Source organism: Carcharhinus amblyrhynchos, unplaced genomic scaffold (assembly GCF_965287045.1).
Source record: "Carcharhinus amblyrhynchos unplaced genomic scaffold, sCarAmb.v2.hapA scaffold_86, whole genome shotgun sequence".
In the NCBI taxonomy this organism is placed as follows: Eukaryota; Metazoa; Chordata; class Chondrichthyes; order Carcharhiniformes; family Carcharhinidae; genus Carcharhinus; species Carcharhinus amblyrhynchos.
Window position 1 is genome coordinate 368,106 of NW_027649826.1, and position 24,293 is coordinate 392,398.

Here is a 24,293-nt window from a genome sequence, read left to right on the forward strand (position 1 = left end):
ATGTATGGGATTGGGGGTGATCTAGGGAACTGGATCAGAAGTTGCCTAGCGGATAGGAGACAGAGGGTGGTGGTTGATGGTAAATATTCATCATGGAGTTTGGTTACAAGTGGTGTGCCTCAGGGATCTGTTTTGGGGCCACTGCTGTTTGTGATTTTTATTAATGATCTGGATGAGGGTATAGTTGGGTGGATCAGTAAATTTGCTGATGACACCAAAGTCGGAGGTGTGGTAGATAGTGAGGAAGGGTGTCATAGTTTGCAGGAAGACTTAGACAGGTTGCAGAGCTGGGCCGAGTGGTGGCGGATGGAGTTTAATGCAGAGAAGTGTGAGGTAATTCACTTTGGTAGGAATAATAGATGTGTTGAGTATAGGGCTAACGGGAGGACTTTGAATAGTGTGGAGGAGCAGAGGGATCTAGGTGTGTGTGTACATAGATCCCTGAAAGTTGGGAATCAAGTAGATAAGGTTGTTAAGAAGGCATACGGTGTCTTGGCGTTTATTGGTAGGGGGATTGAATTTAGGAGTCGTAGCGTTATGTTGCAACTGTACACAACTCTGGTGCGGCCGCACTTGGAGTATTGTGTGCAGTTCTGGTCCCCACATTACAGGAAGGATGTGGAGGCTTTGGAGAGGGTGCAGAGGAGGTTTACCAGGATGTTGCCTGGTATGGAGGGGAGGTCCTATGAGGAGAGGCTGAGGGATTTAGGGTTGTTTTCGCTGGAAAGAAGGCGGCTAAGAGGGGATCTTATTGAAACATATAAGATGATTAGAGGTTTAGATAGGGTGAATAGTGATAGCCTTTTTCCTCGGATGGAGAAAGCTAGCACGAGGGGGCATGGCTTTAAACTAAGGGGGGGTAGTTATAGGACAGATGTCAGGGGTAGGTTCTTTACCCAGAGGGTGGTGAGGGACTGGAATGCCCTGCCTGCTGCAGTTGTAAATGCGCCTAGTTTGGGGGCGTTTAAGACATCCGTGGATAGGTTTATGGACGAAAAGGGATTGATTTAGGTTAGTGGGTCATTGTTTGTTTTTTTTTAACTGGTCGGCGCAACATCGTGGGCCGAAGGGCCTGTTCTGCGCTGTAATGTTCTATGTTCTATGTGTGTGTTTCCTCTGGGTGCTCCGGTTTCCTCCCACACTCCAAAGATATGTATGGTAGATGAATCGCCATGATAAAATTGTCTTTGGTGAACCAAGATGTGTAGATTAGGTGGATTAGCCCTTGTAAATTTGTGATGTTATGGGGCGCGGACCTTGGTAAGATACTCTGTCAAACTGTCTCGATAGGTGGAATGACGACCTCCCACATTCGGGATTCTGTAGTTGGAATAGAACAAAGAACAACACAGCACGGGAAACAGGCCCTTCGACCCAACGAGCCCGCGCCGCCGTCCCACTGTCTGTGACCTATTCATGATTTTAGTCTACACCTAACGTGCGAGGATCAGGGAGGTCCAATTTAGGGACAATTTAGTACCCAATCAATCAGCCTAAAAGCACATCTTTGGGGGATGTGGGAGGAAACCGGAGCACCCGGAGGAAACCCACGCAACCACGGGGAGAACGTGCAAACTCCCACAGACACAGGCCCAAATTCATGTGTCCGCACAGCAACAGTTTATGGTCCAGTTTAAGCACACTAGTGACATGAAGCAATAGGCAACTCCCGAAGCAACGTCCAAGAGCAGCCCACTACAACCTGCCGCATGCATGCCCCTTGCTGGACTTAAATGCCTGTGGAGACAAAAAAATTCATTATTAAACAGGCAAAGACTAACATCCCTGAGGCAAAACGTATTCCCAAGCCTACAATGTTTAGTAAGGCCTACTATATCCCCCTATATGTAGCCCGCTCATATGGCTGTCTAAGTGACTCTTAAACAACCCTAGCGTGCCTGCTTCCACCACCTTACTCGGCAGTGCATTCCACACCCCCACTACCCTTTGCGTGAAAAACTGCCCTCTAATATTTGTCTTATACCTAGCCCCCCTCACTCTAAGCCCGTGACCCCTCGTTCTATCCATTTCTAATAGCGGAAAAAGCTTACCACCATTTACTCTATCTATCCCCTTCATAATCTTATAAACCTCTATTAGATCCCTCCTCAGCCGACGTCTCTCAAGGGAAAACAGCCCAAGTTCATTCAATCTTTCCTCGTAAGACAGCCCTTCCATACCAGGCAACATCCTGGTAAATCTCCTCTGCACTCTCTCCAGGATCTCTACATTCTTCAGGTAGTACGGCGACCAGAACTGGACGCAGTACTCCAAGTGAGGCCTAACCAACGTTCTATACAACTGCAACATCAGACTCCTACTCTTATATTCTATACCTCTTCCTATGAAGGCTAACATACCATACGCTTTCCTCATCACATTCTGCACCTGCACCGACACCTTCAGGGACTTGTGCACTTGCACCCCCAGGTCTCTCTGCGTATCTGTACTCCGGATAGTTCTACCTTTTATCGTATAACTCCCCTCCACATTATTCCGGCCAAAGTGCATCACCTCGCATTTCTCCGGATTAAATTCCATTTGCCATCTATCTGCCCAATCTACCAGCCTGTCTATGTCCTGTTGCATTGCCAGGCACTGCTCCTCAGTACCCGCCAATCCAACCATCTTAGTGTCATCAGCAAATTTGCTGATCACACCACCTACCCCCTCTTCCAAGTCATTAATATATACCACAAATAGAAGAGGTCCAAGTACCGAGCCCTGCGGCACACCACTGGTGACAGGCCTCCAATTGGAAAAGGAGCCTTCCACTACTACTCGCTGTCTCCTCCTCCCAAGCCAGTTCTCCACCCATCTACATACCTGGCCTTGTATCCCATGAGCCTTCACCTTTTCTATCAGCCTACCATGAGGGACCTTGTCAAACGCCTTACTGAAATCCATGTAGACGACATCAACGGCTTGTCCTTCGTCAACCATTTTTGTCACCTCTTCAAAAAATTCCACTAGATTCGTAAGGCACGACCTCCCTGTAACGAAGCCATGCTGCGTATCCCTGATCAGATTGCAGCGCTCCAGATGTTCATACATCCTATCCTTGAGGAATGATTCACACACAAGAGGTTATTAAAGAAAATTGGAGCACATGGGATTGGGAGCAATATACCAGCATGGATTGGGAACTGGTTAGTGGACAGAAACAAGGAGTTGGAATAAATAGGTTATTTTTGGGTTATGATGTGGAGATGCCGGCGTTGGACTGGGACAAACACAGTAAGAAGTGTCACAACAGCAGGTTAAAGTCCAGCAGGTTTATTTGGTAGCAAATTAGTGGCGTTTGCTTCCAAATAAACCTGATGGACTTCAACCTGGTGCTGTGAGAGTCTTACCTGTTTTTGGATTGACAACCTCGAACTAGTGGAGTACGGCAGCTATCCAGAGCCTATATCAATGATATGGATGTGGGGATCAAATATAATATTTCCAAATTTGCGAATAATAGAAAACCATGCGGAAATCTGAATTGTGAAGAGGATGCAGTGATGTTTGAAGGGGATGTGCAGAGGCCCAGGGAGTGGCCAAATGTTTGCCAGCTGGACTACAAGGTGGAAAAATGTGAAGTTATCTAATTTTGTAAGAAAAACAGACATGAAGACATCTCCAAAGATATTTTGATGTCCTTGTTCATGAGGTACTGAAAGCGAAGATGAGAGCAGTTAAGATAACAAATGGTATGTTAGTCATTATTCTAAGAGGATTTGAGTTAAGGAAAAAGATGTCTTCCTGTAATTATATGCAGCCTTGCTGAGACCAACCTGGAGTATTGTGGACAGTTTTGGTCTCCTGACTGAAGCAAAGATGTACTTGGCATGTAAAGAAGGTTCATTAAAATAGGTCCAGGGACAGATGGGTTGTCCTCTGAGGAACAAAAACACTTTATTCTCAGGCCTTTAGAAGAATGATAGCTGAACTTATTCAAACCTACACTATTTTACAGGGTTCAATAGACCAGATGCAGAAAGGATGTTTCCCCTTGCTGGAGGGTCTGAAACCTGGGACACAGTCTGAGAATAAGGGGCAGTTATTTATGAGGTGAGGGGTATTTGTTTCCCATTAGAATGCTGGTGAATCAAGGAATGCAGGGATAATGTTGGAAATGGTGTTGAAGCAGAGGATCAGCCATGGTCACATTGAATGATGGAGTGGATTTAAAGGACAGAATGGATGACTCCTGCTCCTGTTTCTTAACGTTCTTATTGCAATAGGAATGGAAGGTAAGAGTAAGAAGGTTTTGCTCAGCTTTACATGTCCTTCATTAGAACACAACTAGAGTAATGTGTATAGTGTTGAGTTATTTACTTAAGAAAGGATAGAATTGTATTAGAACCAGTTCAGAGAAAGTTCACACGGCTGATTCCTGGGATGGAGAGGTTTATTTTCTGAGGAAAATTTCAGATTGGAGCAAAATCTGTTAAAGTTTAGAAGATTAAAAGGTGATCGCATTGAGGAGATGAAACAGAGTGGTTGCTGAGAGGCTGTTTCTTTTTGTCCAGAACAAGGGGACAGATTTTCAAATGTAATTGTCAGTCCCTTAAGACTGAGATGAGGAGAATTTATTTTTTAGATGGTTGCTGGTCAGTGGAATTCTCTTCCCTGGAGACTAGTGGAGGCAGAGTCATTGAATATATTCAAGGCTGAGTTAAGAATGATTTTGGATTGAGGAGTGAATAAGGGTTACAGGGAGTGACGGGAAAAAGTTGTGACTACAATTAGATCAGCCTTGATGGAGTCTGCTCGAGGGGCTGAATGGCCTTCTGCTGCTCCTAGTTATTCTGTTCTTATCCCAATACATCCTTCAGACTGCTCTCTGTGACCAGTGATGGATACACAAGCTCTATGTTTTGTCCTCACCAGACACTCTCCTGTGCCCATTCATTAGGCCACCCACTCAACCCATCTCACCAGCAGTAATGACCCACTCTGCCCCCAGGCCTTCCTGATCCAGCACTTCATCTTCCATTGGTGTAAGGATGGTAAGACCTGGATGTCTCCACTCTTCTTCACTCACTCCCTGATGATGTTTGCTCTCTTTCCAAACACATAAATTGTTCATCACCATCAAACACATGCTGTAGCCCAGGGTTGTCCAACGTGTGGACCAAGGGGTGAATGTGACCCTCGAAGCCCCTCAGTGCGGCCCCCGGAGCGAGTTTCCAGAATCTCAGTCACACAGTTCAGTTTGAATGGAAGAATCTGTATGGAGCTGCTCCAATCACATGCCGTTTCTTTCCCATGTTTGCTGCTGATGGGTTTTTGAGCCAATCTGCAGTAAATGTGGGAGAGAAACAGTTTGTGATTGATGAGGATTAAACTCTAATCATCATCTTTATTTATTCCTCATTATTGTGCTCAGCAAGTTGTTTCTTTTCATATCTCAGTTTAGTTTTTAATTGAAATTTCTGCTGTGCCAAACTTGATCATTCTGAAATTTACTCATCGGTCCCTTGAGTGAGAAAAACATTGCCATGTGTTTGCCCAGTGAATATGTTGGTGAACCCTGCTCTAGCCTATGCTGGTGCCAGTCTAACGGACATGTCTCTGACAGTCAATGCTGCTGCCTTTGCATTGCCAGTGTCTGGGTGGAGATGTTCTTTCTACAATTTCACTCTCATCCTTATTCACATATCAGGCTGTGCTGCACTCACCATGTCAGAACACATCAGGACACTGATCCTTTTCCACACTGTAACCACGTGTCTGAAACCTGCTCACCTCCCAGCAATCTCCATCCAGACTGGCTTGTAATGATGGGATAACCTCCTCCCATCCTGAGGGAACAGGACCTCCCTCCGAGCCTGAGCAGCCGGGAGGAGCCCCTCCAGGGAGGAATTAGTGATTGGGGGGTAACCCTTGCTCTGGTTTCTGACATTTCAGCCCCTCATTCAGTAAGCAGAGCTCCCTCGCTGCTCCCTCCAGAGCTGCTGTGTTTGAAAGTCCTGCTGGCTGCCTTTGGAGATGGTGCCAGCATTGCCTGAACCGGGACTGCCCCCTGCCCAGGCTGCCTCAGTGGGCAGCTCCCCCTGCCTGCCAGCCGTTAATTGTCCGCCTCTGACAATATCACCTTCATAACTCTGCCTATCCTGCCCACACAGACACACCACCCATTTCCAATCCCCATGTTGGGAATTCACAGCTTCTGGGAAAATCACAGCCATTATCTTCACCCTCACCACAAACTGCATTCCCAAACCACTGACCATCCCATGTCCCTCCCGAGCCACTCCGAGTAAGGACATGGGGATCCTGTGATTATGGTCCTGTCCCATCATCACTTTTACCATTTAATCACTCCTGTCATTCCAGTTTGTCCTTTCTTTGTTTCATCCCCAGCCACCCACCGCTGTCCCTTCAAACCTGTCAATTCACTGCCAGTTCCCAGTTCCAATGGAAGCTCAAACTTTACCCCTGTTTCTCTCTTCACAAATATTTCCCTAACCTGCCGAGCATTTCCAGTTTATTTATATTTCATTTTCAGCATTGAGTATTTCCTCATTCTACAGAAATGCAAGTTGTGTTTTTGGAATGTCTCCTACAATACATTATTATTGTTATTAACAGTATTATATAAAACACTGGGGATTGAGCCTGATTCCTGTTATTTCTCTCTCTGATCTCCAGTGTGTATAGTAACGCTGTCACAGATTCTTGTGCTGAGGATCTCACCTCCGCTCTCTGTACAAACCAGTCACTGAGGCTTCTGAACCTGCAATCAAACTCCTTCACAGATCAATCTGTCCCGGCTCTCCGCCGCCTCATACTGACCTGCAGGAGTCTGGAGCAGATAGAGTGAGTGTTTGTGTTAATTTTTATAGAACATAGAACATTACAGCGCAGAACAGGCCCTTCGGCCCACGATGTTGCGCCGACCAGTTACAAAAACAATGACCCACTAGCCTATACCAATCCCTTTTCGTCCATAAACCTATCCATAGATCTCTTAAACGCCCCCAAACTAGGCGCATTTACAACAATTAAAATATAAATGGATTTAAAATATAAATGGGCCTGAATCTTCCAAGCAGCAGCAATGGTAAGCAGATTGCCGGTATGTGTGAAAATTCCCCCAACCTGAAACTGCTGCATATTTCTCCCAGAATCTACAGCACAGTGACCCCGGGGAGCTCCATCAGAGCAGAGTCGGGGAAGAGAGAGCACACACCCTATTTACAGCACAGTGACCCCGGGGAGCTCCGTCAGAGCAGAGTCGGGGAAGAGAGAGCACACACCCTATTTACAGCACAGTGACCCCCGGGAGCTCCATCAGAGCAGAGTCAGGGAAGAGAGAGCACACACCCTATTTACAGCACAGTGACCCCGGGGAGCTCCATCAGAGCAGAGTCGGGGAAGAGAGAGCACACACCCTATTTACAGCACAGTGACCCCAGGGAGCTCCATCAGAGCAGAGTCGGGGAAGAGAGAGCACACACCCTATTTACAGCACAGTGACCCCGGGGAGCTCCATCAGAGCAGAGTCGGGGAAGAGAGAGCACACACCCTATTTACAGCACAGTGACCCCGGGGAGCTCCATCAGAGCAGAGTCGGGGAAGAGAGAGCACACACCCTATTTACAGCACAGTGACCCCGGGGAGCTCCGTCAGAGCAGAGTCGGGGAAGAGAGAGCACACACCCTATTTACAGCACAGTGACCCCGGGGAGCTCCATCAGAGCAGAGTCGGGGAAGAGAGAGCACACACCCTATTTACAGCACAGTGACCCCGGGGAGCTCCATCAGAGCAGAGTCGGGGAAGAGAGAGCACACACCCTATTTACAGCACAGTGACCCCAGGGAGATCCGTCAGAGCAGAGTCGGGGAAGAGAGAGCACACACCCTATTTACAGCACAGTGACCCCGGGGAGCTCCGTCAGAGCAGAGTCGGGGAAGAGAGAGCACACACCCTATTTACAGCACAGTGACCCCGGGGAGATCCGTCAGAGCAGAGTCGGGGAAGAGAGAGCACACACCCTATTTACAGCACAGTGACCACGGGGAGCTCCGTCAGAGCAGAGTCGGGGAAGAGAGAGCACACACCCTATTTACAGCACAGTGACCCCAGGGAGATCCGTCAGAGCAGAGTCGGGGAAGAGAGAGCACACACCCTATTTACAGCACAGTGACCCCGGGGAGCTCCGTCAGAGCAGAGTCGGGGAAGAGAGAGCACACACCCTATTTACAGCACAGTGACCCCGGGGAGCTCCGTCAGAGCAGAGTCGGGGAAGAGAGAGCACACACCCTATTTACAGCACAGTGACCCCGGGGAGCTCCATCAGAGCAGAGTCGGGGAAGAGAGAGCACACACCCTATTTACAGCACAGTGACCCCGGGGAGCTCCGTGTTAGTTGATTGGGGGAGTGAATGGGTTGGTGTGTCGCTGGATGAATGGTTAGTCAGGGAGCTGGGGAGAGGTTAGAGGATTAGTCCTGGGTGTCGGGGGACTGGACGAGTTGTGTTGGGTTGGAGGGTTAATCAGGAGTTTGGATGGTGTCTGTGAGTTGGTCATGTTGTTGGGGTCTAAACAGATGTGGTTGTGTGGTGGGGGGTTGGGATTGGTTAATAGCTTTGAAGAGGGTAGTGGGGTGGGGTTGGTTCTGGGGGAATGAGTTTCAGTCAGAGGTTTAGTCAAGAATGTATTCAGGAGGCAGCTGGATAGAGCACTTGGGGTGAACGGGATCAAAGGTTATGGGGAGAAAGCAGGATGAGGCTATTGAGTTGGACGATCAGACATGATGGTGATGGATGGTGGAGCAGGTTCGAAGGGCCAAATGGCCTCCTCCTGCTCCGATCTTCTATGTTTCTATGTCAGGTGAGGAGAGGTTGGCTCAGGATGAGGCCAAGTTGGGAGGGTTAGTCCGATTAGTTTAAGGGCTCATGGGAGGTGGCCAGGCTGGAGGGGAGGTAGGGATGAGTGGGTCTAGTCAGATTGTGGGAGGTGTAGTATGGGGGATCAGTGGGAAGTGATTGGGGGACTCGGTTGTGCTATTCAGGTATTAGCCCAGGTGGTGAGCTGTCTAACATTACCTGAGTAACTATCCAGGTAAATTTTGTGGATCTGTCCCAAGTCTCTGACTCTAACTGCAGCAGGGGAATTTCCCCAATAGTAGTTACTACCTCTGGGACAATTCCCAGGTAGATCAGTGTGTCAGGACATCCACAGGGTCCCGATGCTCATCTTCAGTTGTGTGTCTGGGTCTCTGGTGATCCAGAAACCAGAAGATTTGTCCCATTAACTCCAGTCTCCTGTTATTTACCCTGTTGTTCAATCTGTTTATTTCCTGTTTCATCTTTAATCTGTTTCAGGTTGGGGTGGAATCGGTTCAGTTCAAATGGAAAGATACAGCTGGAGTCACTGCGGGGAGTCAGATCGGGACAGACAGTGACAGTGTGAACATTTCAATCTGTGAACATTGCTGCTCCACCGGTTACAGTGAAATCCTGAATTGTGAAGATCTTCGACAGCTCCTTCCAAACCCTTCATTCCTGCCCCTCTCCCTCCCTATTCCATCAGCCCCTCCGGCCTGGCAGTGATTTCCCTGCTTACCTGGTTTCCCAGCTGGAAAACTGTTGTAGTTTTAGTCTCCACATTGAAGGAAAGATTGCTGCAAACCATTGTTTAAGCAGCAATGTGTTGTCAGTGTTCTCAGCAACAGAGTCTTCACCCTCCTTTCAAAATGGAGCAGCAGAGATCATTCTCCAGAGAGAGGGAAAAGTGTGTGAGATTCTGACAGTACCCAGCAGAGGACAGATTGGTCAATCTTGTCAGAGTTTCCTCTCTGTCTCTGTGAATGAATTAAAGGCTCCACCAGCCTCTCCTCAAAACCTCTTTCACTATCTGGGGATTAAAGTCACACAATGCCACCATCTGCTGGTGGCTCACACCTACTGCAGGCGCTGCTCTGTGTGAGCCTCAGACAAGTTCAGTCAGTCCCATGTCTGCATCTGGGAACCGGTTACTGCAGTGTGAATATTGAACAATATTGACAGGGATTGGAGTTTACAGCAGGAACCTCGGCTGGTGAATTAACCCTTTTATCACCAGATACTGTACATGAACTCTGTTCCCTCATTCCCTCTGGGAGATATTGTCTGGAGATTGTCATTGGGGATGATCTCAGACTGTAATGTGTACGTTTGGTGCAGTTATTAGACACTAATCCCATTCAGAATGGGAGTGGGTAAACTGTGCTGCACTCTGTAATTCCTGTGTCAGACATTCAGTGTTTAATCTTCCACAGTGGATCTTACTAATGGATCTTTTAATATTTCCCAGGTAATTGTCTCAATCTCACAGACTGATACTTTGAAAATTGGAAATACAAACATTTTGAGACACAATTACAACCGTTCATCAATTTTGTCCGTGCTCGAACAGAAAATAATTTCCAAACAAACTATTCCCCTTTTCCTTTTGCTTTACAATTCCACAGGTTGATACAGAGAGCAGTTCCATTGGAATCCAAACCTGCCAATTATCAACATCAACACAAGTTCCCACAGATTTACCTGGGAAAGTTTCAGTGTTGACTCTGGTGAAGCAGGGTGTTGATTCCTTAACCCACAACACGCACACACACATACATATACACACACACACACACACGGTAAATGTTAATTCAATTATTTCTGGAACTGTTAAAATCCCAAATGCACAGGTTGATTAAAGTGTTTCCAAATCAAAGGTGGAATGTGTTTCTGATTTATAATCTGAATCACACAGAGGCACTGACATTCGCCCACAAAAACATACAATCACAAGCATAATCTCACACACACACACACACACACACACACACACAGTGACACAATCATGGAACCAAACATACAGATACATAATCATACACATACACACATCTGTGCATCCTACACACAACCCTCCAGACACACACACTGATACACACAGACACAAACTGACACCAACACACACACATTCACACACTGACAAACTCACACACAAGTTCCAGGTCACAGAGATACACACTCCCTGAAACACGCACATACAAAGCCAGGCAAGTCCACACTCTTACCCACATATTGACACACACAGAGAGACTTCAGAGGGAAACACAGAATCTCTCTTAAATACACACAACACACATCACAAACCCATGCATTACAGCGGTTAATAAATTCTCAGCACCCCATAAACAAATGAAATTTAATTTAGACAACAGTGATAACATTTCCTCTGAAACCGACATCCCTTGACCGAAAATAACAAATGAACACTGGGGCAGCACTGGACAGGATCGGAGCTTCGGAAATACAGTTTCCTCTTTCCTTGTTCCTTATATCTCACTGAGCAGATCCAGAGCTATAGCACAGAAAGCTCGAATTCACAATTTCACTCTGTCCCTGCACACTCACCTCAGCTTTATTTAATTTCTGAATGTATGATTTATTTTGGATTGTCCCAAATATCTCAGGACAGATGCATGATGTCAGATATTACCATTATTTATCAAACTGTTTATTTTACTATGACAGATATTACCTGGGGTTTGTCAGATTGTTGTTTTTCATCCATCTGCAGTTGCAGATGTCAGCATTGAAAAGTGGAGAGATATTCTATACCATTAAAAGCATCACATTGAGTCAGGGAAATTCTTCAAAGACTATGAATTAATCACTTTCAAATTAGTATCATTTCTTCAGAACAAAGTATTCACATCATCTATTATTACAATTTAAACTCACTTTATTGTGTTGTCTGGTCTGTACTAGTTTTAACTGAATACTGCTCAATATGTGACATGATCTGTGTTATTGAGTTTTGAAAGAGAAAGCGTTAATTTGCTGCTCTATAATTGTAATGGATATTCCTCATGTTATCATCTGTATCACTGTAGGTATTTGTAATTAAATATTGCATTTTTTTTATGTTCAATGCTAATTGGTAATCACTGCACTCCTGAAACTAATACATACACAAGCTAATAAAGAGTGGGGGACTAGGATAAATACTGCAGCTAACAGAGTGAAACTAAAAAGACTAAGATACAGGAGCAGAATTCAGCTGTTCTGCTCATCGAGTCTCCTCCGTCATTTAATCACAGCTGATAACTTTCTCAACCCCATTCTCCCACCTTTCCAATCAAGTGCCTGTCTATCCCTGTCTTAAATACAATCAATGAGAGAGAGAGTAAGCAGAACATGTGAGGGGGAGGGTCGGTGAAGAGTGAGGTGCGGGGAGAGGGCGATGGGAGATAGTGTGAGGGAAGGAAGTGAAGGAATAAATTCAGAGTGAATGAGGAGGAGAGATGGTGAGGGGAGCTGATGAGAGAGAGTGATGGGGAGAGACAGAGGAGAGAGCAAGAGGACAGGGTGTGAGAGAGGGATGGGGAGAGTGTGTCAGAGATGGAGCGAGCTGGTGTGAGTGAGGGGGGGAATGGGGTGGGAGTGATAGGACAAGAGGCTGAGGGAGAAAGGGTGATGTCAGTGAGGGGGAGACACTGAGAGTATAGGGGAGAGAGTGTGGGGGAAGATTTTCGAAGAATAGTGTGAGATGCGGTGACTGAACAGGAGATATTGTAAGGGACAGATAGAGTGGGGGGAGGGATCATGAGGGTAGATAGAGTGAGGGGAGAGATAGGGAGGGGCGAAAGTGAGGGGAGGGAGCATTGGGAGATAGATTGAATGAAGAGGGGAGGGAAGGGACAGGAGTAGTGAGAGAAGGTGAGTGAATGAGGGAGAGTGAGTCGGGGGGAAGAGGGAATGACTGGGAGAGAGCGCAATGGGAGACAGATTGAGTGAAGAGAGGGGGAAGGCATTCTGAGGGGGAGAGAAGGTGAATGAATGAGGGAGACAGAGGAAGGAGAGTGTAAGGGGAGAGAGTGAGAAGAGAGCGCAATGGGAGATAGATCGAGTGAAGAGAGAGGTGAGGGGGAGAAAAGTTGACTCAATGAGGGAGAGAGAGTCAGGAGGGAGAATGAAGGGGAGAGAGTGAGTGAGGGGTAGAGTGTGAAGGGAGATGGAGTGCTTTATCCAAGGAATGTTTCATCACATTTTTATTAATGTAGGAAAAGCAGGAATTAAATTGCTCAGCATCCCAGTGTGGCCTCGTGTTTATTTCAATCAGCCCCTTCACATTCAAACATGAAGGTGAAGTTTTGAATACTGTCTGTGTCAGTGTTTGTGGATTCAGTTCTTCTCTCACTTTTTTCACTTGTCTGAAGAATTTGAATGATAGACATTGTTTAATCATTCCTGGAACTGGTGAATCTTCAGGGGTGACAATCTCATCAAACTAACAAAGAACTGTATCTTTATTCATCCATCATTTCCAATCTCTGAATAGCTCACACACATTTCCAGAATGCAGGAAGCTCTCAATAATCTCCAATTATTTCCCAAAACAATTGTTCCCACTTTACTGTGAGCTACATTCCACTGATACTCCCAAAGCAGGCCACAGAAAAGTGACTGGTTATTTTAAACTTTTAACCTGAGCTCTTTGAACTTACCATTCACTCACATTGTACAGAAATGTTGTCCCTGTTTTGATGAGAGTGACCAGATTAACATTAAATCATGAAAGCAGTTTCCGTACTGAGATTAACCACATTGGCAGCAATTCCAGAATATCAGAGACATTGCTGTGTGTACTGTGTGAATCCAGCTGTGAAATATCAGAATATTTTTCAGCTTCCACATTTTATCGTTTAATAAAAGACATTATTCCATCCATTTTCAATCTAAATCGTGTCAATTTACATCTCCCTGCACTGAAACTCTCCACGGAATAACTCTTTGCAGTTTGATATTTCCAGCTATCCTGCTTCCAGTGCTGGCTAATGTTTTGTGTCCTTGGCAGACCAGGGTGTTTAGCATTCTGTCACATTAAATGATCAACAAATATGTCAAAACTGTGGATACATTTCAGTGTGTGGGGGTGGGGGAGGTTGTCAGCATGTGGGTCAATGTATTTAAATCTCAAATATGTGCAGTTCTCGGCCGTTTGACTGAACGAACCTGATCCGGTGGTGAAAATGCGGAACAAGAATTTTCAGAGAATAATATGAGACAGATGAGGCTCTTCGACCTGTTCACGGGACAACTAATATCATAACTAATTCAATATCTGGCTCACAGCTATGCATGTTATGATGTACCAAGTAATCATCCAGATTCTTTACAAAGGATGTGACACAACCCACCTCTACCAGCCTCCAGGAAGTAGATTTCAGACCATCACCGACCACCAAGTAAAACAAAATGGTCACATTCCCCACACGTCCTGCCTCTGACCCTTCAATTAATGGGAACGGATAGAAACGGATGCTCCTTATCCACTCGATCAATGGCCCTCATAATCTTGCACGCCTAAATTAAGCCACCCCTCAGTCATTGTTGCTCCAGTAAAAACAATCCAATTCTATTTTCATAAGACCCTTGTCAGACCCCACTTGGAGTACTGTGCACAGTTCTGGTCACCTCACTATAGGAAAGATGTAGAAGCTATTGAGAGGGTGCAGAGGAGATTTACAAGGATGTTGCCTGGATTGGGAGGCATGCCTTATGAAGATAGGTTGAGGGAGCTGGGACTCTTCTCCCTGGAGAGACGAAGGTTGAGAGGCGACCTGATAGAAGTTTATAAGATGTTGAGAGGAATAGATAGGGTGGACTCTCAGAGGCTATTTCCCCGGTTTGAAATGGTCGCTACGAGAGGACACAGATTTAAGGTGCGGGGAGGGAGGTTCAGAAGTGATGTTAGGGGTAAGTTTTTCACTCAGAGGGTGGTGAGTGAGTGGAATCGGCTGCCGTCAGTGGTGGTGGAGGTGAACTCGCTGGGGTCTTTTAAGAGACTTCTGGATGAGTACATGGGATTTAATGGGATTGAGACTTACACATAGGCCTGGTAGGTAGGGATATGATCGGCACAACTTGTGGGTCGAAGGGCTTGGTTGTGCTGTAGTGTTCTATGTTCTATAACTTCAATCTTCTAACACAGGCAACCCTCTTGTGAAGCTCCTCTGTGTTTCCATACACCCAGATGAAATCGAAGTTCTCGGCCGAGGGCTCAATTTCTGCCCCACCACCAAAATGGACCCCATCAGTCTCGCAGCGGACACAGAGGAATTCATCAGGCGAATGAAGCTGCGGGAGTTTTTCCACAAACCCCAAGAGGCCAGCAACGAACACAGTGAGACAGCCAATGAACCAGAACAGCCGACAGAGAGATCCGCAGTGCAACAACCTAAGAGGAAGGAATCCAATTGGACTCCTCCGGAAGGCCGCTGCCCTCGACTGGACTTGTATGCCCAAACCATCAGAAGGTGCGTTAACACCAGATTCATCAGCCGCACTCACAAGACAGCCCCAAACATCACCCAAGCACAACGCAACGCCATCCACGCTCTCAAGACAAACCGCAACATTGTCATTAAACCAGCAGACAAAGGAGGGGCCATCGTCATACTGAACAGAACGGATTACTGTAAAGAAGTGTACCGACAACTAAACAATGAGGAACACTACAGACAATTACCCACAGATCCGACCAAAGAACACGCTCGTCAACTCAACAATCTGATCAAGACCTTTGATCCAGACCTTCAGAGCACCCTCCGTGCTCTCATTCCACTTACTCCCCGCATTGGAGATCTCTACTGACTCCCAAAGATACACAAGGCAAACACACCTGGCCGTCCCATCGTATCGGGCAATGGAACTCTGTGTGAGAACCTCTCCGGCTACGTCGAGGGCATCCTGAAACCCATTGTACAAAGAACCCCCAGCTTTTGTCGCGACACTACGGACTTCCTACTGAAACTCAGCACACACGGAGCAGTTGAACCAGGGACACTCCTCGTCACAATGGATGTCTCAGCGCTCTACACCAACATCCCCCACAACGATGGCATTGCTGCAACTGCCTCAGTACTCAATGCTGACAACTGCCAGTTTCCAGATGCAATTTTACAACTCATCCGCTTTATCCTGGACCACAATGTCTTCACCTTCAACAACCAGTTTTTCATCCAGACACATGGAACAGCCATGGGGACCAAATTTGCACCTCAATATGCCAACATCTTCATGCACAGGTTCGAACAAGACTTCTTCACTGCACAGAATCTTCAACCGATGCTATACACTAGATACATTGATGACATTTTCTTCCTTTGGCCTCATGGTGAACAATCACTGAAACAACTATATGATGATATCAACAAATTCCACCCCACCATCAGACTCACCATGGACTATTCCCCAGAATCAGTTGCATTCTTGGACACACGCATCTCCATTAAGGACGGTCACCTCAGCACCTCACTGTACCGCAAGCCCACAGACAATCTCACAATGCTCCACTTCTCCAGTTTCCACCCTAAACATGTTAAAGAAGCCATTCCCTATGACAAGCCCTCCGTATACACAGGATTTGCTCAGATGAGGAGGATCGTGACAGACACCTCCAGACCCTGAAAGATGCCCTCATAAGAACAGGATATGGTGCTCGACTCATAGATCGGCAGTTCCGATGCGCCACAGCGAAAAACCGCACCGATCTCCTCAGAAGACAAACACAGGACACAGTGGACAGAGTACCCTTCGTCGTCCAGTACTTCCCCGGAGCGGAGAAGCTACGACATCTTCTCCGGAGTCTTCAACATATCATTGATGAAGACGAACATCTCGCCAGGGCTATCCCCACACCCCCACTTCTTGCTTTCAGACAACCACACAGCCTCAAACAGACCATTGTTCGCAGCAAACTACCCAGCCTTCAGGAGAACAGTGACCACATTACCACACAACCCTGCCACAGCAACCTCTGCAAGACATGCCGGATCATCGACATGGATACCATCATCACACGTGAGAATACCATCCACCAGGTACATGGTAAATACTCTTGCAACTCGACCAACATTGTCTACCTGATACGTTGTAAGAAAGGATGTCCCGAAGCATGGTACATTGGGGAGACCATGCAGACGCTACGACAACGGATGAATGAACATCGCTCGACAATCACCAGGCAAGACTGTTCCCTTCCTGTTGGCGAACACTTCAGTGGTCACGGGCATTCAGCCTCTGACCTTCGGGTAAGCATTCTCCAAGGCGGCCTTCACGACACACGACAGCGCAGAGTCGCTGAACAGAGACTGATAGCCAAGTTCCACACACATGAGGACGGTCTCAACAGGGATCTTGGGTTCATGTCGCACTATCTGTAACCCCCGTGACTTGCCTGGGTTTGCAAAACCTCATTTACTGTACTGTCTGGAGACAATACACATCTCTTTAACCTGTGATCAGTGCTCCTTCCACTCACATTATCAGCCACTTCAGGTCTTGAACAGCAGGTTAGGTGTAAGGATTCGCATTTTAATCAGTAATCTCTAAACTGTCTGTGCTTTATATGCTCTGTCTGAGGCCAGAACTCTCCATTCACCTGACGAAGAGGCTGTCCCCTCGAAAGCTTGTGAGAATATTATCAAATAAATAGGTTGGACTAAAACCTGGTGTTGTCAGACTTTTTACTTTCCATACACTGTCTTGGGACTCCCTGGCCTGTAGTTCGCTGGTTTGTATCCTCTAGAATATCTTCCGATTTTCAGTGCTTTTACCAGCCAGAGTATACCCGTGTACCCTCTTTACTTTTCTAATTACTTTCTTAAGCTACGTTCTGTACTTGAATAATGCACCCAATCATTTTAGTGCTCCTTCACAACTAAAAGTACATTTATTTGTCGTGCTAACCTGTATATCTCTGGTCATTATGGATATTCGAGCTAGTTAGTCCTTGCTAACATACTTGAGGGAATATTTTGGGATTGCACTGTCCCCATTTCCTATTTCAGAATCCCCACCTGTACTTCAGCAGATCCTCCAACAATCGCTGCTCCTCTCTACCTCGGCAAGATCATTATTGAACCAAACGCCACTCCTGCTCAGTCCAAAGCAAGGTTTTGTTGTGAAGTGCTGAAGGTTTTATCTATACCAACTGTGCCTGAATGGAGTTTTAAGTTCAACATGCTGAAAGGTCGCCAATCAGTCCAATTTATTTTTTTGGTTACAGTTGATTTATTTTGCATTACGTTGGGATTTCCATGTGACTCGCGGCCTGGAATTTGTCAAAGAACAGAAGGTTTTAGATTCAATCCCTCTCCCTTGGCAGAGACGAGTTCTGAACAGGCTTTAGGGAGCCTGTGTTCCTTATCTGGGCATTGGAATGGAAACAATATGCACTGAATTGGCCCAGAGATGACGTTTGAAGTGACCAATTCTGTTTGTATTGAATCGAACGATTCACGTGGGGTTCTGATCAATTCACTGTCGAGTTAGCAAGGAACATTTGGAGTTTTAACTCTGCTAACAGTCCATCTTGTTCAGAAAGTCGGGATGAAGAACCTGGGAACCAAGCTCACAAGGAGAGACAACATCTGGAAGACGAGGACAAAAAACTGACTGCGTGTGACAGTGAAATCCTGAGCAGGTTTTAATTGCAAGTGGAAATCAATCATGAGTTAAATACGGTAAGAGATAGTGAGCATTTCATTTATGTCTTACATGTAGCTTCAGGAAAAAAAGGAAAAAGTATTTAAAATCAACTTTGTGTCTTTATTCTCTGCAGACTTTAAAACACAGGTTTGGAAACATAAGTGGAACCCGAGCAGTGACCCGACAAGAAACAGAGGTGGAAGTTGCTCCGGGTTAGACTCTGAAAACTTTTGAAGTGATTTTGACAAACCTGATATTGACTCTGATCCAATAAATGCAGTAAATGGTATTATAGCTTAAGCAATGGCGGGGGGTGAGGGGGTAACTCTAGAGCCAGCTGCAAGAAGAAATGATCTTTTGATAGTATTGTGGGGGTAAGGAGTGGATAGATTCACTTGTCTGATACTCCAGGCGTTCAGGGAATAGAAGATATTTCATTAGCACAAAGTGAGTTCCTGAGCTAAATGGCCCCATTCCCTCTCTTAGTTTACACCAGATGGAATGGAGAAAATGGCAGAATGTTAGAAATGGGAAGAAACGTTGAGAAATAAACTCCATTAAAAAAAATGGCCACATTGGGTGGAACTTGGCATCAATAGTGAAGAAGATCTGGGATCCCTCAAAAAGGGTGTGGAGCCCAAGGGGAGCGAGCAGATGAAATGATTAAAGTTACAGTGATTGCGAGTTGTTTGGGGGCAGTTAGAGGGAAAAATAAAGGGAAGTTAAGTGATAGAACATAGAACATAGAACATTACAGCGCGGAACAGGCCCTTCGGCCCACAATGTTGCGCTGACCAGTCTTATTTTTAAAAAAAAACATTGACCCACTAATCTAAACCAATCCCTTTTCGTCCATAAACCTATCCACCAATCTCTTAAATGCCCCCAAACTAGACGCATTTACAACTGCAGCAGGCAGGGCATTCCAGTCCCTCACCACCCTCTGGGTAAAGAACCTGCCCCTGACATCTGTCCTATAACTACCCCCCCTTAATTTAAAGCCATGCCCCCTCGTGCTAGCTTTCTCCATCCGAGGAAAAAGGCTATCACTATCCACCCTATCTAAACCTCTAATCATCTTATATGTTTCAATAAGATCCCCTCTTAGCCGCCTTCTTTCCAGTGAAAACAACCCCAAATCCCTCAGTCTCTCCTCATAGGACCTCCCCTCCATACCAGGCAACATCCTGGTAAACCTCCTCTGCACCCTCTCCAAAGCCTCCACATCCTTCCTGTAATGTGGGGACCAGAACTGCACACAGTACTCCAAGTGCGGCCGCACCAGAGTAGTGTACAGTTGCAACATGACGCTGCGACTCCTAAATTCAATCCCCCTACCAATAAACGCCAAGATGAAATGATAAACTGGAGAAAGCAGATTCAGCAATAGAGTAATAATGAAGATGAGTGAGCATATTGTAGATACAAAAGCAAAGAACGTGTAGGAGGATGCTAAAATTAAAATGGATAGAATGTAGGGAAAGGTGAAAGGACTTTGAGTTTAAGTGGCAGATCAAGAAAGAAAGAAACCAAGCTAATATGAGAAGATAAGAACTAAGAGCAGGAATAGTAGGCCATCTGGCTCCTGGAATCTGTTCTGCCATTCAATAAGATGGCTCATCTTATCATGGACTCAGCTCCATTATCCCGCCTGGTTACACTAGCCCTTAAACCATCTACTGTTTAAAAAATGATCTATCCTTGCCTTAAAAACATTCAGTTATGTCGTCTCAACTGCTTCACTGGGCAGAGAATTCCACAAATTCCCAACACTTTGAGTGAGGAACTCTGTCCTCAACTCAGTCCTCAATATAGGGGCACAAAGTGGTCTTGGCAGACAGGATTAAGGAAAATCCAAAGGCATTTTACTCCTATGTTTGGAACAAAAGGGTGGTTAGAGGAAAAATCGGTCCCCTCAGGGACAGAGGAGGGGAACTGTGCTTAGAGTCTGAGGGAATGGGGGAGATCCTGAATGAATACTTTGTGTCGGTATTCACAAAGGAGAGGGACTTGTTGTCTGGTACTGTCTTGGAGGGAGCTATAGACCAGTTGAAGGAAATATCCATTACGAGGGAGGAAGTGTTGGGATTTTTAGGTAGTATTAAAACCTCGTGTCCAACGAGGGGCGTACACGCGATGGGTCGTACTGGGGCTGCTCTTGGTTGTTCGAGATTGGCCTAGTGCTTCATGTGGTTAGTGTGTGCCTAAACTGGACAAGATACTGGGCAAGACGACAGCTCAGTGACTATCGCTGATTGCTGTTCAGACACATGGATTTGGGCCGGTGTCTGTGGGAGTTTGCGCATTCTCCCCGTGCTTGCGTGGGTTTTCTCCGGGTGCTCCGGTTTCCTCCCACACCCCAAAGATGTGCTGTTAGGCTGATTGGAGGTAATAAATTGTCCCTAAATTAGTTTCCCTCAATCTGGATGGCCATAAAACATTAGACAGGGGTCGTGGGTGGACAGGGGGACTGGTGGTGTTGAGATGGCGGCGCGGGCTCGTTGGGCCGAAGGGCCTGTTTCCCGGGCTGATTTTGTTCTTTATAAATCTCCAGGGCCTGATGGTATTTATCCCAGGCTGCTTAGGGAGGCGAGAGATGAAATTGCTGGGCCTCTGATGCAAATCTTTGTCTGTTCTTTGGACACAGGTGAGGTCCCAGAGGACTGGAGGATAGTGAACGTGGTACCGTTGTTTAAACAGGGCAGTAGGGATAACCCGGGTAATTATAGGTTGGTGAGTTTGACATCAGTGGTAGGGAAGTTGTTGGAGAGGATTCTAAGAGATAGGGTGTATAAGCATTTGGAGAGTTACGATCTGATTAGGGATACGCAGCATGGCTTTGTAAAGGGGAGGTCGTGTCTTATGAATCTGGTAGAATTTTTTGAGGAGGTGACAAAAACGGTCGATGAAGGATGAGCCGTTGATGTCGTCTATATGGATTTCAGTAAGGCTTTTGACAAAGTCCCTCATGGTAGGTTGGTAGTAAACATTAAGGCTCATGGGATACAAGGCCAGGTATCTAGATGGGTAGAGAACTGGCTTGCTAAGAGGAGTCAGAGAGTAGTAGTGGAGGGGTCCTTTTCTAGCTGGAGGTCTGTCACTAGTGGTGTGCCGCAGGGCTCAGTACTGGGACCTCTTCTCTTTGTAGTGTATATAAATGATTTGGAAGAGGGAGTACGTGCTGTGATCAGCAAATTTGCAGATGACGCAAAGATGGCTGGACTTGCTGATAGTGAGGAGCAGTGTCAGGCAATACAGCAGGATATAGATAGGCTGGTAAACTGGGCAGAGAAATGGCAGATGGAATTTAATCCAGATAAATGCGAGGTGATGCATTTTGGAAGGAATAATGTAGGGGGGAGTTATACGATAAATGGTAGGACCATCAAGAGTATAGAAACACAGAGGGACCTGGGGGTGCAAGTCCACAAGTCCTTGAAGGTGGCAGCACAGGTGGAGAAGGTGGTGAAGAAAGCTTACGGTATGTTAGCCTTTATAGGAAGGGGTATAGAGTATAAGAGCTGGAGTCTAATGTTGCAGTTGTACAGAACGTTGGTTAGGCCGCATTTGGAGTACTGCGTCCAGTTCTGGTCACCTTACTACCGGAAGGACGTGGAGACTCTGGAGAGGGTGCAGAGGAGGTTTACCAGGATGTTGCCTGGTATGGAAGGACTAATATATCCTTTCTCAAGTAAGGAGACCAAAACTGTACACAGTACTCCAGATGTGGCCTCACAGCTGCAACATAATCGCTCTGTATTTAAACTCCATCCCTCTCGGGATTAAGGACAAAATTCCATTTGCTTCTTAATTATTATCTGTGAAAACTGCAAAGCAGCTCCTTGAGATTCCTGCACAAGCAAACCCAGGTCCCTCTGCATCGCAGCATGCTGCAATTTATTCTACAATTTAAACAGTCCATTCTGCTGATATTTCTACCAATATGGGAGAGATTGATTTTACTGCCATTGTACTTCATCTGCCAGACCCTCGCTCAGTCCCTTCAGCGTTCTCTATCCTTTGCAGACTTTCAGCGCCCTCTGCACATTTTGCCCTTCCAACATCTTATGTCGTCTGTGAATTTTGAGACACTGCACTTGGTCCCCAAGTCCAAATCATCGATAGAAATCGTAAACAATTGTGGTCCCAACACTGATCCCTGAGGCACGCCACTACTCACTGATCGCCAAACCGAAAAAAACCTACTCATGGACCATCCCCCCCGCTCCTTCTTTCTGTTAGTTAATTAATCCTCTATCCATTCTAATATATTACCCGTAACAGAATGCACCTTTATCTTATCAGCTGTGCTGCACACAGCTCTGTTTCAGATTCAATGAGAAAAGTCTCACCATGAAAAGTAGCGAGTTTTTCATGAAAAGGATGAGGCTGAAAAGCTGCCACTGCGTTAACAGAGAAATGCACAAATCTGCCGTCAGAGTTTAGTGTTTTTACACCAAGTCAGTAATGAAAAGCAGGTGCCTGCTGCTGCTCATTCAAAGCCCCAGTGAGAAACTGAAAAGTTGAAGTCACAGTGATCGATAGAGCAGGGAATGAAGTGTGTGTTTGAGATAGGATAGAGCCATGCAGGGTGAGGAGAATGCCTGTGCTGTCTTGCAGGTAATCAATGTTTATAATATGATGAAAATTGGGACCCCCCCACTTCCCTTCAGGGCCATATCCCGTTCCAATGCACCTGATAACCATTCAATGTAACTGGGACGATGGGTCGTATACAGTCACAAATTTAACTTTTTTTACGGTAGCTGAAGTAACAAATCCTATTTGACCATCCAACTGCCAAAACTGTGGAGGAGAAATGTATTAATTAACGGGATATTGAAACACCGAGGCACTGGTGGGAGAGGGTGTTGTATTTTTCCAGTCCTGACCAATGAGAAATCCCAGCAATGACGTACAGTTTCAAAGTGAATTTAACAAATGCAAGTGGAGGGGTAAAATGTCTCTGAGTGAAAAGGAGAACCCAACCAATCAAACCCACTTTTAATGGACAGATCCTCTCCTGTTTTTGTATTCGGTGACACGAGCCGCTATCCCTCAGGCACATAGAACATAGATTTCAACATCTATGTTACAGATCATACCGTACACATCTCACCTGCAAAGCACACGGCTCTGTCCCAATAAAAAACCTGTCATACATGTTTCTGTCACAGTATCAGCAGGCTTGGATTCCATTCTGTTAACATAGGGGGCTGTTTAGTTTAGCTGTCTGGATCGCTGATCTGTGACACACTCTGATACCAACACTCCATGTTGACTGAGGTATATGAAGGCCCACCAGTCCCACAATGCCCATCACCTCAGGTTCTGTCATCCTCAGCTTAAATCAGCACTGGTCAGCTCTCCCCATCAAAGGGGGGAACAGAATATTGTCATAAGAACATAAGAAATAGGAGCAGGAGTAGGCCATCTAGCCCTTCGAGCCTGCCCCGCCATTCAATAAGATCATGGCTGATCTGTTGTGGATCAGTTCCACTTTCCCGCTTTCTCCCCATAACCCTTAATCCCTTTGTCTGTCAAAAACCTATCTACCCGTGACTTAAACATATTCAATGAGGCAGCCTCCACCACTTCAACAGACATCCAGAGATGCACCATCTTTTGAGTGAAGACGTTCCTCCTCAACTCCGTTCTAAACCGCACCCCCCCTCCCCACCTTATCTTGAGGCTGTGCCCTCTAGTTCTGTTTTCCTTTCTAAGTGGGAAGAATCTCTCTACCTCTACCCTGTCTATCCCCTTCATTACCTTATATATCTCTATAAGATCCCCCCTCAGCCTTCTAAACTCTAATGAGTACAGGTC

General features: G+C 46.1%; 1 protein-coding gene across 1 annotated transcript in view; it reads left to right on the forward strand.

The window, feature by feature from the left end:
* LOC145337959 (NACHT, LRR and PYD domains-containing protein 3-like) overlaps positions 1–10,065 on the forward strand; it is a 108,968-nt gene extending 98,903 nt beyond the window's left edge. Inside the window, exons 10-11 of the mRNA XM_080182737.1 lie at positions 6,643–6,810; positions 9,321–10,065. Of these exons, the coding sequence (XP_080038863.1) occupies positions 6,643–6,810; positions 9,321–9,408 (256 nt within the window). The 3' untranslated portion in view covers positions 9,409–10,065. The remainder of the gene's footprint in view (positions 1–6,642; positions 6,811–9,320) is intronic.
* The last annotated feature ends 14,228 nt before the right edge of the window (positions 10,066–24,293 follow it).